This window comes from Chelmon rostratus, chromosome 11 (genome assembly GCF_017976325.1).
Source record: "Chelmon rostratus isolate fCheRos1 chromosome 11, fCheRos1.pri, whole genome shotgun sequence".
Taxonomy (NCBI): domain Eukaryota; kingdom Metazoa; phylum Chordata; class Actinopteri; order Chaetodontiformes; family Chaetodontidae; genus Chelmon; species Chelmon rostratus.
The window spans coordinates 25,558,487-25,575,979 of record NC_055668.1 but is presented as its reverse complement, the minus strand read 5'-3'; the positions used below and the strand labels follow the sequence as shown (position 1 = coordinate 25,575,979).

At 41.2% G+C, this 17,493-nt stretch overlaps 1 protein-coding gene across 1 annotated transcript; it reads right to left on the bottom strand.

Moving 5' to 3' along the window:
* Window positions 1-805: 805 nt before the first annotated feature.
* On the bottom strand, window positions 806-15,893 carry LOC121614309 (high-affinity choline transporter 1-like). Its single transcript, XM_041948126.1, has 8 exons — window positions 15,710-15,893; window positions 14,408-14,524; window positions 12,763-12,918; window positions 12,369-12,517; window positions 12,083-12,226; window positions 11,621-11,774; window positions 1,642-1,859; window positions 806-1,366 (listed from the first exon to the last, which is right to left on the bottom strand). The coding sequence occupies exons 1-8, from the start codon at window positions 15,891-15,893 to the stop codon at window positions 806-808; spliced, it is 1,683 nt and encodes a 560-aa protein (XP_041804060.1).
* Window positions 15,894-17,493: the final 1,600 nt, after the last annotated feature.

Here is a 17,493-nt window from a genome sequence, read left to right as displayed (position 1 = left end):
GTCACTTCCATCAGTTTTCTGGCCACATCCAGCTTCAAGAGGCCCTGGGATAGACCTAGGACACACTGGAGAGATTACATATATCATCTGGCTTGGGAGTGCATCACAATATATACCCACGGTGGGCAGTTTGAACAAAAGAATTAATACATTTCAAAAATCACACTCCTGTTTTAAATTCCCACTTTAGATAATAAAATATTTTCATCTATTGTAGCAGACAGTTGAAATGTCTGATGTGTTTTTTATTATATCATTACACGATAACAACGCAATATTGAGCACACTGAATTGGGACCATATTCTCAATTTCAGTATTTAGTACACCTTGCAATAACTGTGTCACAGTGGACAGGTGCAGTACCCAGAAACACAAAAAACAAAATGACCCTGCAACACAATCGCATTTACCTGAAATCGCAATTACAAAAACAGGACATATGAATGCAAACAAACGTTAAACATTGCTGTTTTATTGTATTATCATATTGTGTATTTGTATTGTGGCTTGTGTATTTCATATTTATGAGACCTTTTCAGAACAGGGACAAAAACTAATGTTCATGTGCATGAACCACACAACATAGAAGCCCACCAGAAAGAGAAAATTCCTAATCAGTGTGAATGAGCTGTGAGAGCAACTTTGATGAATGAATGGGCACCATGTTGAAGCACATTATACACTTTTAACAATGCATTTATGTTTTGGATCCAAAAAATTGTGACGCCCTTTGAGCTCTACATTATTATTTACTGGTCTATATTATCTTTGGAGACAGCAGATACGACTGTAAACACAGGGAGGCTAACAATTTGTGCTCATCATTGGCTCTGAAGCCTCGGCCTCAGAGTTGTTTCTGCTCAGTTTCTCATTCTCGTTATGTCCTGTGGCAGCATCTGTTAGTGTCTGTGTTTGTGCTGTTTGCTGGACTTTCACTTTGAACACATCCCACTTCTCAGGAAGCATGCCTTTGTTGAAGAGCACAGAAGCCAGGTAGGAGATCAACAAGATGGCAGCAATGGCAGACAGCATGGAGATGGTCCTGACTGGAGAGTACTGGACATAAACCCCATCCTCAAGAGTACATCCTGGGAAGTGTATGACTGGTGGTAACCCAAGAGATGGGTCTCCACTGAGTAATCTTAACACAACTCCCACCAGGCAGCCCATAATAGCCCCGTAACCATTGGAAATGTTAAAGAAGAGGACGCAGACGAGTTGAGGGAAGACTACAATGTAGGTCATTTCACCACCAAGGAACCAGAACACTATGACGCTGTTTTTCAGGTTGGTGAGTGATGTACCAACCAAGCCCACGACCACCACAGCAGCACGGATTGCCCACTGATTCTCTCTGTCTGATGCCTGAGGAAGAGATAAGGGGAAGAAGAACCATCGTCTGTGAATACAGTTCATCACTGCATCCACAAATGCAAGTTGAATAATGTAATTTTCAAAAACAATTAAATTTCTCATTCTCAACATTTGATGTGTTGTCTTTGTGCTATTTTCAATTAAATATGGGGTTTCAGTATTTTACAAATCATCAGGTTGTTTTCCTGTTTACGTTTTGCACAGTATCCCATCTTCTTTTGGAAACAGGGTTGTAGTAGATTGAAAAAAACAAGTGTATCTTTCACCTGAGGCCTCAGGATGTTCTTGTAGATGTTAACAGTGAAGACAGAAGCTGCAGAAAGCAAAGCGGAGTCAGCTGATGACATCACAGCGGCAGCCACACATCCAGTACCAATAATGGAGATGAAGGGCGGGGTGAGGTGCTGCAGGGCGATGGGCAGAACGAAAGATGCTTCCCCACGCTCATATGGAGAAGGAGAACCATAGGTAGTCTGGTTCCAGTCTGAGGCATGGACACAAAAGAGGGAAAGACTCAAAAAAGGCTCCCATTATCTGTTTAACTGATTTTAAGACGAGCCTACTGGTTCTACTCAGCTGTCTGTGAAGATTCTCATTCATCCAGGCCATGGTACTCCTGAGCGGTTCCAAAGGCAACTGGACTTTCTTGTGGTTCTAAAAGACATTTCACTTCTCTTCCAAGAGGCTTCTTCATTTCTAACTGACTGGTGGGAAGTCTCTGGTATTTATCCTTTTGCAGGATCACAGACCTGCCTAGCCAGTGGTGTAAGTTAGTAACGACAATCCACCTGCCCGGCCAACAAAAATATACATCTGCAACTAATCCAACCTGCAAATCATCAACTTTACAGCAGCACAAATATCAGCACAACTGCCAGGATCACACGATCGTGACGCGATCTGCTCCCTGCGCTCTCCAACAGGCTGATCCTGCTGCTGGACCAGATACTGTCAGAATGCGCTGCTGTGTCTCCCCCACACACAGTAATGGGAGATTTGAATTTAATAACCACACACATTGTTCCAAATTTGCTCTTCATTATTAAAGAGCAGCAAAACAAGCAATCCTTCATCAGAGCCTACAGTCTGTGTCTCGCCTTTTCTTCATAGTTTTTATGGTGTATGTAGAATAAGCCTAGAGTTTTGTTATACTTTGTTTGCTACTGATGGCTACTGAAGGCTTCTTTTACTCCTTTTTTTAACCATCTGTCCTCCTTGGCGGATGTGGGTTTTGTTTGTTTGTATGCCCTCTGTTTATTGTCCTTTTCTCCTCTTTCTGTTCTGTGTGTTTTTGCGGTCTTGATGAAAGCCCAGTTTGGGTAACCACACATTCTAAGTGCTTACCTGATGTATTTTTGCTCCTTATCCTTGCCTTCTGTCCCATGTTCTGAGTCCGCTGGTGTAGGGTTCTGATAACACCCAGTTTATGCTGCAGAGGTGGTGAGAAACAAAGAGCAAATATCAATCTGTGTGCATGAGTTTTCTGTAAACTTCCATGTTGAGGCTTCTGTCATCCTCAATATGCATTGCACAATCCACAAAGGCCAGAGTGTTTCCTTTAACATCCTACCATGTAAATTTTATATTGCTGTCCACCACATTTGTGTGATCTGTGAAAGCTTCCCCTTGCTGTGTTCTTATTTTGACCCAAGTGTCTTCCATGTGCCGACATGCATACATACATATGTGATCTGGGGTGAGGTTGGTTGTGTTAGAGAGAGTTCTGTCCTGTTGCAGTCATTCCCTAACAGTCTTTATTGCTTCCAGGGTGGGAATGCCTGTGAACAGTGAAGTGACATCGTAGGATACCATGGTTTCATCTCAGTCCAGTTTCAAATTTCTCACCTTGTTGGCAAAGTCTAGGGAGTTTTTGATATGGTGTGGAGTGTTGCCAACCAAAGGAGCTAGGATGCTGGCTTGATGTTTGGCAATGTTGTAAGTAACTGAGTTGATGGTGCTGCTGATGGGTCTGAGGGGGGCTCTTCCTTGTGTATTTTTGGGAGTCCACAAATGCAACTAGTATCTCCCCCAGGGTACAAGCGGTAATATAATCAGTCAATGGTTTTCTCCTTTTCCAGCAGCTGTCAGCTGTTAATTACCTTCTTCTTATAGCTTCTGATGGGATCTCGCTTAAGTGTCTCATGGTAGGCTGTGTCGCTGAGTAGATTGGCCACCTTAGCATGGTAGTCAGCTGTGTTTGTAGTGTTTGTTGTGTCTGTAGTCATGTCAGTACCTTCCCATCTTGAAAGATGAGGTTGGAAGGTGGTGCTTTAGCACTGGAAAGGGTGGCTGATACCTTCAATTTGAGTTTTTCTCTCTATCTGCCGAATTGTTGTTTCTGATGCCTGATTCTGCGGTCGTGATGAGGTCTTCCACCGGTATCTGTCCTGGTGTTAATGCAAAGTTCAGTCCCCTGGCTAAGACATCCTTTTACAGTTGGGTGACAGGTTCATTACCCACTCCTCATGGATGTCAGGCTGTGTCATGTAGTCATCCTTTTTCCTCCAGCTTAGTTCCACTGCATGGAAATTGCTCTGTCGTGTCAGTAATGTTTGAAATTTGCATGTCTGTCGTTCCTTGCTCTTGGTGTGCTGTGAAGTCTGTTTTTTACTCTCAACTTTGAGTGTGTCAATGGTGAAATGAATCTGTCCCACTCTCTCATTGAGCAGTTGATACTGAGCCTTTTGAATAATTCTGTCAGCTCTGTGGCCTTTTACGGTGGAACCCAGGTGTAAGCTATTAGGAATGATCCTGTGTTGTCTGTATCTCAAATTGAAACTCAGATTGTTTCTGTAATCCACAAGTTTTCTGGATCTCCGCTCTTACTCCCATGCCAGTTCATCCCAAAAGTTTAGGTACATGAATGATACCTGGGTCAAAATTAGAACACAGGAAGTGAAGGCTTTCACAGATCAGATCAATGCAGTGGGCAGCAACATAAAGTTCACTCGGGAGGATGTTCAAGGAAACAGTCTGACCTTTTTGGATAACGCAGTGCACATTAAGCCTTGTAATGTGTTAGAAAGCTGCCCATGTCTTTTGTGTTGGCGGGTCAAATTTGACCAGTTTTTTAACTCAGCCTGAAAATTATTAAAAACACTAGTTATCATCCAATATTCTTTTTCACCTCATAGCTAACTTAGTATGTATTCATATCCATGGAAACACTGTTTCCTTTTTTTTCTTGGCTCCACAGTCCTTTCATCTTACAATATACCACTCATTTTTGATTACAAAAACTGTTTAAATTTACTAATTATATTTCCTATAGTGATAAAATGAGTAATTATATTATCCATGTCTTGTAAACTAATATTAGAGTACACCTACCTAAAAAAAATCTGATTTTTTTTTTATTCAAAATGATTGACAAAATTGACATCTGTGGTGTTATGGGTCAAAACCGACCCACATAGATTTATGATAGGATAAAGACAAAAATTCAATTCCTTTTCATAAACCTATTTTTATTTTAATCAGAATTGCAAGTGCAAATTGAAAATTAAACCATAAAATGAACATTTAAAAACGTGTGTGTGTGTGTGTTTGTGTGTGTGTGCGTGCGTGTGTGTGAACCATAAACTGAACATTGAAAAACAATATGTTGTCAGGCAGATGTGTGTAGTTGTGTATGAACCATAAACCTAACACTGAAAAACAATGTGTTGTGTCTGAACCATATATTTGGCTTAGAGAGATCATATTTCGTGTGTGGTGTGTGTGCGTATGTGTGTGTTGTTTACATGCATGAATCACAGTATGTGATGGTTTTAGTGTGCTCCTTGCAAATGGATTTCTTGCATGTGTGACAAGTGGTGCTGGTTTTCCTGTCCTTGTTGCAGGGGCAGGACTGGCACGTTTTTCTCTTGCTCCCCCTGGAATCCCCTGCCTGGTTCCCATTGCAGGATTCTGGTATGTGTGTAGCCTGAAGCTCTCTTACCAAACTGACGGAGACTTGGGCTCGGGGCAGCCGCTGCAGTCTTTCAATGTGGGGATTGACCAGAGACATACCCAATTCCTCCAGAAAAAGCCTCCTCTTGAAGGGTTTTCCAGCATTCCATCCAGGATTCATTTCTGTCCATACCACATATGCATTGTATGCAGAAACATCCCGTCTTTTGTCTTCCGCTTGCATGTGTATGTACCAGTGAGCTTGTCCAGGTTGTCAACTCCTCCTTTGTTTTTGTTGTAATCCAGAATAATATCTGGCTTCTTGTCCTCCCTACTGCTCACAGCAGCATCCCTGTGGAGAGTGGACATCACAAGGACATTTTTGTTTTTTTTCGGACAGTACAACACAACTGCGGTTCTCTCCAAGAATGCAAACTTTGAGGAGAAAGGAACTCTGTCCTTTCTTTCAAGAAGAGCAAGGGGAAGCTCAGGTTTGTTTTTCCTGACAGTTCCCACCATGGTAAGCTTCTTCTTCAGCAGTTCTTGCCCGAGATCATATGACGTGAAGAAATTATCACAAGTTATGTCGTGCCCCCAAAGGCCCTTTGTCATAACCAGGACCACCCGCTTGACCCCTGATTCTTTTCTGTCACTCCGCTGGCAGATTTCCCTGTGTATATTTGCATGTTCCATGCATAGCTGTTCGCATCACATGCTGACCAGATTTTGATGCCATATTTTCCAGGCTTGCTTGGCATATACTGTCTGAAGGGACAGCGGCCTCTGAAAGGGACTAGCCGTTCATCCACTGTCAGCTCTGGCCCTGGATTGTACATGAATGGCAATTTCTCCACCCATTTGTCCCAAACATCCCTGATGGGAGCAATTTTGTCATTCACATGATGAGCAATTCTTGTCTCCCTATTGTCAAAGCGGAGCACTCTTGACAACACGTGAAAGGTCTGAAGTGACATCGTGGCACGGAAAATGGAGCGGCCTGACTCACCATCCCATAAGCTGGCAGTGGCTTCATTACAGGATCTGTACACCCCAGCAAGAAGCAACAGTCCCATGTCCGCATCCAGCTGCGTGTTGTCAATGTCCATCCAGCTATCACCAAACACTCTTCTCCCTTCCATGTTCGTCATCTCCAGCAGGATCTTCTGAAGAGGTTGTGGAAAGAACAGCTCAAACGTTGTCTTGATGTCTTGGGCATGTGACACAGCATATCTAGTAGGCCCTGGAGTCATTTTGAGGATGTTGCCCTGCATTGAGTGTCAAGAGGGCTTGATGACCATGAAATGTCACCTCTTCTTGATTTGAAGACCTCTCCTTCAGCATCTGTGCCATCTGGGTCCTCCTCATCGGATGTGTGGTCTTGTTCAGGGTCATACTGAACCTCATCTTCATCCTCAGACACATCCTCCTCAGCTTCACTTTCCTCTCTGTCTTCAGGATCACTGTCATGGCCAAAGATATGATCCAGCGCCTCATAAACACCATACCTCTTGCTCATGTTGACTGATGCTCCAACAGAATGCAACTGATAATATCTCACTCAAACCCTGTTTATATATGCCAATGTTTATTTTTTTTTAATTCAAAATGTGTCAATATGCTGCAAGAAAGTTTGAGTTCACGTGGGGTGAAGGGAGCCTGTGTGTATGTGTGTGTGTGTGTACGTGTGTGTGTGTATCAAGAAAAGTTTGAGTTCACCTAAGGTGAAGGGGGTGTATGTGTGTGTGTGTCTGCATGTGTCTGTGTGCGTGTGTGCGTGTGTGTGTGTATCAAAAAAAGTTTGAGATCACGTAAGGTGAAGGGGGTGTATGTGTGTGTGTGTATCAAGAAAAGTTTGAGTTCACCTAAGGTGAAGGGGGTTTATGTGTGTGTGTGCGTCTGCATGTGTCTCTGTGTGTGTGCATGTGTGTGTGTTCTGGGGCACATTTAGCCATATTTGATCCACAGCAACCCACAGCTTTTAAGTGATGCATACAACAGCCAGTACTAAAATGGTGAAAATGAATTTTGTTGCATTAAACTAGTTGTGTCTGAGGATTAGATGAAGCCTCGTTCCAGTACAAAAATGCAAATGGTACTTTTTACAAACCTAAACTTGAAAACGGGTCAATTTTGACCCGAACATCAAATAAGGGTCAAGAATGACAAAAGCCTCAACATCGAAGTATACAGAAAACCCACGCACAAAGGTTAATTTGCTCTTTGATTCTCCCACCCACTTGAGCATTAGGTAGTTGTTTTCAGAACCCAACACCATCGGGTTCAGAACATGCCCACAAGGACAAAAGGCAAGGATAAGGTGCAAAAATGCATCTGGCAAGCACTTAGAACGCGTGGTTACCCAAACTGGGCCTTCATCAGGACCACGAAAAGAGACAGCATAGAAAGAGTAGAAAAGGACAACAAACAGAACAATATCATCATACTGTACATAGCAGGAGTATCTGAAAAAATCAGGAAACTTTTCAACAAGCACCACATCCCTGTGCACTTCAAGCCCAGTAACACCCTGAGGCAGAAGCTTATCGACCCTAAGGACAAAACACCCAGGCACAAACAGAGCAATGTGGTGTATGCAGTGTAATGCAGCAAGGACCGCACAGATTGGACAGACATTCGGGAAACAAATTAACCCCTTCACAAGTACATTGCACAACACAGAATAGCCAACACCTAAGGCCAAGATGCAGTCCACCTACATCTGAAGGACAAGGGACACTCATTTCAGCACATTAGTCTACATATTTTGGCCAGGGAAAAACAGATGGTTTGAAAGATGGGTGAAAGAAGACATCTATGTCAAACTAGGCACTCGCACTGTTAATTATGGCTGTTTGTCAGGCTGCTTCACAGGGATTCATTCTGGGCCCTCTCCGATTTACAATTGATATGGTGTTTTGTCTCTACAATGCATCAAATTCATCTTTATGCAGATGATACTAGTTTATATTGTGGTGCTAATTTTGTGTATTTAACCATGTAGAAACTATGACTTCTCTGTTAACGTTATGGAAATACAACAAAATTCATTCATTTCCTTCAGCCAGCTTTATGAGGTAGATGGGATGATTTTCAGTTAACATGTGTGACTAGTCAAAACTTGTCTAAGTATAATTTCTTGCCTTCATAATTCTTATGAATCTAAATTTGAGACTGTCAGCTGTGTAGTTTTGTGATACAGTAAATGGTCCTATTTGACAACTATGTAAAGAGGAGTGACAAGCCATTATTTCTTTAAGATATGAAGGTCAGTCAAACATTGAAGTATCTTCAAACACAGTCATAAAAAGCATCAAAAGCTCTGAGGAAACCCAACGATCATCCTAGGAAAGGAAGACCAAGAGTTCATTTTAGTTACCAGTCTCAGAAATCATCAATTATTGGTACCTCAACTTAGTGTGCACATGAATGCTTTACAGATTTAAAGTAGCAGACACATCTCAACATCAACAGTCTGAAGGAGACTGTGTGATTCAGGTTTTCATGGTCAAATTGCTGCAAAGAAACCACTACAGGGGGAGACAATCAAGAAAAAGAGAACTGCATGGGCCTACAAAAAGGTGAACAGATGGTAGCTGCATGTGTTTTTCCCATTGTTAACCATGGAGGAGGAGGACTGATGGTGTGGGGATGCTTTGTGTGGGAAACTGCTGGCAATTTATTCCAAATTCAAGGCACAAGTAACCAGCATGACGACCACAGCAAACTTTTGACTGGTACAACAGATGACATAAATTTGCATCACTCTTCACTGTGACCAGGTTGATGTCAAAGTCAAGATGTGGGTGTTTCTTTGTGTCTTGTTCTTTCTTGAACACTAGTTCGTAAAATACAAGAGAATTGACAATTTTTTGTTACGCAGTGTTAAGGCTTAAACACAGTTTGGATCACCAACAAAGTGGGGCACCACATTATTTCTTTAAATTTTTATATTTATTTTCAGCTGAACTGAGATGTGTTGGAATTGCTGCAGATAACTATATTTTTTTAATTTGTTTTTGGGTTAATTAATTAAGTGTTTTTGATTTGTTGATTATTGCTTTACTGATGCCTCAGAGGAAGTTCCTGCCCCTCCACAAAGAGATTGGAAACCAGCAGAGACAGATCTACCTATTCAGAGCCTTGCTCAAGGAGACATCAGTGGAGGGAATGGTGGGTGCCCTTAAAGCTGTACACAGACGTTCTAGATGGACAGTTGACTTTTAATGCAAATGTTAAAGGATAACTTTAGTTTTTTACAACCTGGACCTTATTTCTAGCATTAAATACGACCATTTGCTCACCCAGACAACTTTGGTGGCATATCGAGTCGTTTTGAAGAAATTAGCCCCAGTGGAGCGGCACGTATATCCGTATAATGCGAGTACTCGGGGCATCCATGCGCAGCCTCTATATAACGCATAATCTGTGGCAAAACTCTTTCATATTCCAATATTTTGTTATGATATGCTGGTGCTATTCCGCTCTGAGCCCGTGGTGGCATGTTATCAACATCTGACGTCTCAAGGCAGATTATGCGTTATATAGAGGCTGCGCATGGATGCCCCGAGTACTCGCATTATACGGATATACGCACCGCTCCTCTGGTGCTAATTTCTTCAAAACGACTCCAAATGCCACCAAAGTTGTCTGGGTGAGTAAATGGTCGTATTTAATGCTAGAAATAAGGTCCAGGTTGTAAAAAACGGAAGTTATCCTTTAAATCATTCATTTGTTTATATGATCAAAATACAGAAAAGGCCAAAAGTTCGGACACACCTTCTCATTCAATGAGTTTTCTTTATTTTCATGACTATTTACATCGTAGATTCTCACTGAAGGGTTATGTACTTCAGAAGAAACGGTGAAATAACTGAAAACATGTTTTATATTCTAGTTTCTTCAAAATAGCCACCCTTTGCTCTGATTACTGCTTTGCATACTCTTGGCTTGACCTTCAAGAGGTAGTCACCTGAAATGGTTTTCCAACAGTCTTGAAGGAGTTCCCAGAGGTGTTTAGCACTTGTTGGCCCCTTTGCCTTCACTCTGCGCTCCAGCTCACCCCACACCATGTCGATTGGGTTCAGGTCCGGTGACTGTGGCGGCCAGGTCATCTGCTGCAGCACTCCTTCTTGGTCAAATAGCCCTTACACAGCCTGGAGGAGTGTTTGGGGTCATTGTCCCGTTGAAAAGTAATTGGTCGTCCAACTAAACGCAAACCGGATGGGATGGCATTTCGCTGCAGGATGCTGTGGTAGCCATGCTGATTCAGTGTGCCTTCAATTTTGAATAAATCACCAACAGTGTCACCAGCAAAACACCCCCACACAATCACACCTCCTCCTCCATGTTTCACAGTGGGAACCAGGCATGTGGAATCCATCCGTTCACCTTTTCTGTGCCTCACAAAGACACAGCGGTTGGAACCAAAGATTTCAAATTTGGACTCATCAGACCACTGTTCTAATGTCCATTCCTTGTGTTTCTTGGCCCAAACAAATCTCTTCTGCTTGTTGCCTCTCCTTAGCAGTGGTTTCCTAGCAGCTATTTGGCCATGAAGGCCTGATTCGTGCAGTCTCCTCTTAACAGTTGTTCTAGAGATGGGTCTGCTGCTAGAACTCTGTGTGGCATTCATCTGGTCTCTGATCTAAGCTGCTGTTAACTTGCAATTAAAGAGGCTGGTGACTCTGATGAACTTATCCTCAGAAGCAGAGGTGACTCTTGGTCTTCCTTTCCTGGGTCGGTCCTCATGTGTGCCAGTTTCGTTGTAGCGCTTGATGTTTTTTGCGACTCCACTTGGGGATACATTTAAAAGTTTTTACAAGTTTGACTGACCTTCATTTCTTAAAGTAATGATGGCCACTCGTTTTTCTGTAGTTAGCTGAATGGTTCTTGCCATAATATGAATTTTAACAGTTGTCCAGTAGGTCTGTCGGCTGTGTATTGATCTGACTGCACAACACAACTGATGGTCCCAACCCCATTAATAAACCAAGGAATTCCACTTATTAACCCTGATAAGGCACACCTGTGAAGTGAAAACCATTTCAGGTGAAAGCCTCTTGAAGCTCATGGAGAGAATGCCAAGAGTGTGCAAAGAAGTAATCAGAGCAAAGGGTGGCTATTTTGAAGAAATTAGAATATAAACATGTTTCAGTTATTTCACCTTTTTTCTTAAGTACATAACTCCAAATGTGTTTATTCATTGTTTTGATGCCTTCAGTGAGAATCTACGATGTAAATAGTCATGAAAATAAAGAAAACGCATTGAATGAGAAGGTGTGTCCAAACTTTTGGCCTTTACTATATACAAATCCGTTTTCACAGTTTACTCCAGTATGTAGAAGCTGTAAATACCTGTGGATGCAGTGGCTGCCCCCAGCAATATAAGGGGTATCCCAAATACAAGATAGATGAAAGCAGCAACAAAGCATGTGAGCTTGGCTGTGTCTGAGGAAGAAGCTGACAAGGTCCTCTGATGGACGCACTGGTACCCCAGAGACCCCAGAGCCTGAAGTGTAAAACAGATAGGGGGTTAATTCAATCATTGTGCTCTTAAACTTTACAATTACACTCGTGGAATAGTTCATTTAACCTTGACATTTACAGACTTACTGTTTCAGATAATAGCCTTAGCCTACAACCACTCGGATTATTTAGTTACAATGAAAAACAGTCTACTATTTAAATATTATTATTATTATTATTATTATTATTATTATTGCTATTATTATTATTATTATTATTATCTCTCTGAAGATACCTTATTAAAACTACACTGAACTGTATTTGATATAGGCTGTATTGTTGCTTCCTTACAAAGAATAAGAAGTCATCAATCAGTATCCAGGTCTTTTTCTGCTCTGGTTTACCAATCCAGGGAGCATGTAAGGTGTTGTTCATCAGTGTCTGGCTGATGTCCATGGTGTGAGGATTCATCATGACAAAGGGAACACAGAGCCACTGCAGAGACAAATAATCTCTAAATTCAAATGTCGAACACGAACAACTTTTAAAGGCATGCTTTGGAGTTTTTGATGCCTTGTGTAAGTTCCTCAGAAAACAGAGGCAGACAGTGTAAAACCTAAAAGTACAGTAAACTCACCAAACTTATGAATATGAGGACAAGCTGTATAACATCTGTGTAGGCCACAGAGTAGAGGCCTCCCAGCAGTGTGTAGATAATGGCAACCGCAGCAGAGATCCAGACGCACACAGAGTAGGGCAAATCCAGGACTACACTCATGATTCCTCCTGTCAAACACCAAACACATATTATCAGTGAAACTTTATGATCAGTCATTGTGTTTATATCACATATACTCATTGTTTTTAGTCATATCGACACAGAATAGGTAGAAATTTACATCTGTGTATATATTTATTGTACTGAACTGAAAAAAGAAGTGTAAACACACAAATATATGTATATGTAATATATATATATATATATATATATATATATATATATATTTAAAGTGCATTTGGATGTACTGTACCTAAACCAATTAGTGTTGTGGGCACCCAGACCACATCAATAATGAGTGAAACCAGGCTCAGTCCAGCTGTTAGTACTTTTCCATATTTGACATGGAAAGGGTCCAGCATCGTCACACAGTTTCTTTCTCTCATTGGCTTGGCAAACACCAAGCCAGCTTGAGTTAACAAAGGACAGACCACATCACAATTAGAATAAAAATCAAGTCAAGGTGGAAGAAGGATCATATCCAGTGACAAATGTATTTTTTTATATCAGTTTGTTTTCAACCTTTCAAATGTAAAGTCGAAGAAAATTATACCACCACCACCCATGTATTTGCCTGGACCATGTATGGTCAGTGTTTGATATTGTGGCCAAACTATGAAACAGATCATCAGCAGGGTGTCTTTAATGTCAATTCCTGGATATTAAATGCGTATCTACAATCTTCTGCTGTTCCCAGAAGTACTTTTCTTTAAGTATTACTTTAAGTATTCTGAGCTTATGAAAAAATATGAGCCATTTTTTACAAGGCAATATCTCTCATACTCTGTTGTATATAATGTACATAGCCTCAATAGTTGATTTTATTTTGCGTCTTTTTTATTGTCTATTTGTTATTTTGTCTACCTTCTCCTTTTTATTCTTGCTGTTATAACAAGTTATTTTCCCCAGTGTGGGAACATTATCCTATCTCTTTTGATGACATGACATGGTTAAGCTACATTTGAGTCAAAATATGTTGAAATCGGAGTAGCAAGAACAATACTTTACACACTCGATGTTTGGTTTGAAATAGACCGTTATCTAATTCTAACTAAAAGGACAATGAATCATCTGTCTGCCTCTCTGTTCCTCTCAGCCAGACTCCCACTTGCTCATACCACCGCCGAGATGCCTTTGGACTTTCCTTGCTTTCACCTGACTGCCCCACCCATAGACTCACCTGTTCCCACTTCTCTCATCAGCCCTGCAGTTACCTGAACTTCCCCACCCCCCTTCTCACCTGTCCCCTTTCCTCATCAGTCCTCCAGGTATGTCACTAGCCCATTTTCATTCACCCCTTGTCAGTTTGTCATAGTTTGTTTGTTGCATTCTGGCTTCCTGCTTTTCTGTTTGAGTGACTGTTATCTTCATGTTGACCTGAACCTGGACCAACAATATCTGCCTGTCGGCCAACCTGTGCCTCTGTGTGAGCTATACTGTCATTAAATCATTGAAATCATCCTGCTGCCTCCTCTGGCTACGTTTTGTCCTGTCCCTCTAGCCCTGCATAACCAGCTGTGAAAGTGGCACACTTCATCCTCCAGAGAGGATGTAGTCATACATGCAATAAATTTTGCGGGTCAGTATGTGCAGCAATAACAATTTGCTGATGTTTACTCAACACAGATTCGTTCCAGTTCAACTTCCCTTTAACATTCCCTCACTTGCAATCACTTAGGTCCCTTTAGAATCGCAGGGTGAAGTGTTGGAGGTTAAAATTTGGATCAAAGTGTGATTAATTTTGTTTTTGGTATAGCAGCCATATTGGATTTTTTATTGTCAAGTTATGAGGTAGCCATGGTCAATATTTATCCTGTGTAATATACAGTAATAAATTTTTTTTTTTATCACACATGCAGACATACAGTAGCCTTTCAGAAGTAATTTGAAACACTCACTGATAATAAAAGACAAGCTGTACGCCATCAATATCACCACTGTCCAGGTAAGTCCCATGGAGGGAGTGTACACCATCTCAGTTATGCCAACAATGAAGGCTCCTCCGACCCACGAAGCTATAGGATTGATTAACACACAGCGACACACAGTAATTTAGTGGACAAGATGTTTTGTTCCACACATTCAAAGCACCAGCACCAAAGAACGAAAATATATCTGTCTTGCACTTGTAGTGGAATTACAGTGGGTCACAGTGATTTTTGAAGTCGTTTCCATCTTGTCCACATGAACAAAAGTAATAATCAGGATTATATCTAATTGTGCAAGAAAACTGAATTATTCATTGTTTGTGAAGTGCTTCTGTCTTTGAGTTTCTAAATTCTGTTTAACAACCTCAACTATAACCCTATTTGCACATTCCTCATAATAATCTAAAACCACTCAATAATCTTGAGTGCTTAACAACAAAGAAATCACATGCACCAAGTACTTTACATTAAAAAACAACAACATATAGAATGAACATAAAACAGGGATAGAAAATTAATGTAAAATATGATGGGGAATAAAACACACTTGATAATTAAGAAAAATTAGATAAAACTAAGGATTAAAATAGAAGTGTTAAGCAATCACCAAATTCTCTCTATCCTTTATTACAATGGCAGTCAAAAATTTGAGATTTAATATTTAAGCATGATTGCCTTGTGTGCACACTCTAAAAAACAGCATTTCTGAAACTCTCAAACAAGCAAAACAGAGTCTCCCAATTTCTCGATGGGCGCAGATTCACCACTGGTCTTGATTAGTCAAAATAAGCCTTTTTCAGCCTCTCTCTGAACATCTTTTGATGGGTTTAACTGTGGGTATTAATTGTGTCAGGCATAGCCCAAATCTGACCAAGAAAGAACCACTCCATTCTGATGCTGTGAGGTTTAAAAACACACACCACAGTCATTTAAAAGGTGAACAAATAACATGATAGAACTGTCACCCCACTGAAGACTAGCAATAACATAGATTTAAAAATAGTATCAAGTGCATTTCAACAAGGAAATCACATGCACCAAGTGCTTTATATAGAAAAGACATTTTTAAGCTCTGCTTTTTAAAACTGCATTAGAAAACTAAACAACCTGATTAATCTCTAATATTTTGTAGCCTATATTTCATTATGCTTTTGTGGGCTGTTCGAGTCGGAACTTGGTGAAGTATTTTTATACCAGTGATATAATCATGAATATTTGGAATACCGAGCTTTACAGTTTCCATCCTAGTTCTGTCAACTGTGCTCTCCTCACCTGTCATTGTGAAGACCCCCACCACGCAGTTAATGCTCCGGTTTCCCAGCAGGGCCATCTCCATCCCAGTAGCTGCACTTTTCTTCTGTGCCCTTTTGGACTTGACAGAAGCCCAGATGCCGGTACCAAGGACCAGCAGGTAGAAAAACACCATAGCTATCACTCCTGGGATGTTGACAGCCATGTTGGACTGGTTGATTGTCTTCCCCACCTGCTGATGTCTGACTGACTAAACTACTGACTGGCTGAGTGTTTTTGAAAAGAGGCATGAACTTTCAGATAGACAGGAAAAACAAAAACCTTGTCCACTTTGAAGATGCACTGATGCCCTCTGGTGAAAATAGCTGGTGTCAAGTTTAGTTACTTTACAGGCAGAACATAAGCCTTCATGCATTTTGAGCATCTTGTTTTGTTGCCCAATATTTTGTTGGTTTTTAACCGCTGGTCCCAAAAGAAACAACATCATTTCAGCTTTAAGGCAAATAATACAATGCAATTTATTTAAATAACCCCAAATCACAACAAAAGTTGTCTCATGACACTTGCATTATTGAGCAGATTGAGATCATATGCTTAAAGCATGTACAGAAATTCAACAATTATTTCCTAATGCACCTTTAATTTGATTTTTTTCAGTTTACAATAGTTCACAATATTCACAGAGTAAAGCAGCTGGGACTGAAAGTGGAGTTACTTGGATTCCTACAGCCACTAAAGGTTGCAGCCACACAATGGATATAAATATGTTCTGGAACAACCTGTTTACACAGTCGACCTGCACCATTATTTTGTAGGTGAGGACAGGCTGGTGTCATCATGTGCTGTATGAAGTCCTTCAGTCAGTCACAAGAAAAGCAAACCAGTGAGGTCTGTGGTTGAGGTTGGGGCACTGTGCACAAAACAAATCACTGAAAATGGTCAGGAAACACCAGACAGGCTTGTGTGAGGGATGTCAGCAAGAGGAGTCAGTGGAGCACATATATGAGTTGTAGGAAGTATGGAACACACAGACAGATGAGAATTAATAAAATGAGGGAATTGGAGATGCAGGAAATCATAATAAAAGGTTAACTGTGCATGGATGAGAAAGCACAAGTCAGCCTTCTGCTGGCTTTCTACAGGATGCATGATTGAGGTGTTCAGCTGCTGCAGTCCTTATCCGGGCCTCTGTTGCGGAACTATCCCTTTTGTTGTTGTCAACAGGTAGGCTGCATGTGTTTATGTATGTGTCTGTGTGTATTAGGGGTGCTCATGCACAACAGAGATGTTCCGTGTAACTGCAAAAGTATGTGAGTATTGAATACAAACAGCAACACTTCTCCCAAATACTGCTCATTCCCTGAAAGGGGAGGAAGATTACTAATAAACCGAAAATACTACTAACTGAAACACAGTCCTCTAACAGGCTGGTGGGAACCTATAAGGGCAACCACCAATCAAACACTTAATCAATCCAGAACCAAGACACTTTGATAACTAACAGGAATATCCCTTAACTACGTTTATTGTAAGGACGAACTCTATCTAAACACAAGCACACATGGAGACTAGTAAGGAGAGCCGGAGATGATGGACTGGAATGGCGGGAGGTGAAGGTGGATGAAGGTGGACTGGAGCCAGTAGAGGTAGTGGAACAGGTTGTTGAATGGCAGGTGAGATGATACAGCGAGGAGGGAATCTGGAGCACAAACGAAGGTTAGAGCAGAACAATTCACAAGCCAGAGGGACAAACGTGCTAGGATCTAGGAACAGGTGCGCCTCCAGCTCGTCAGAATAAGCATGAA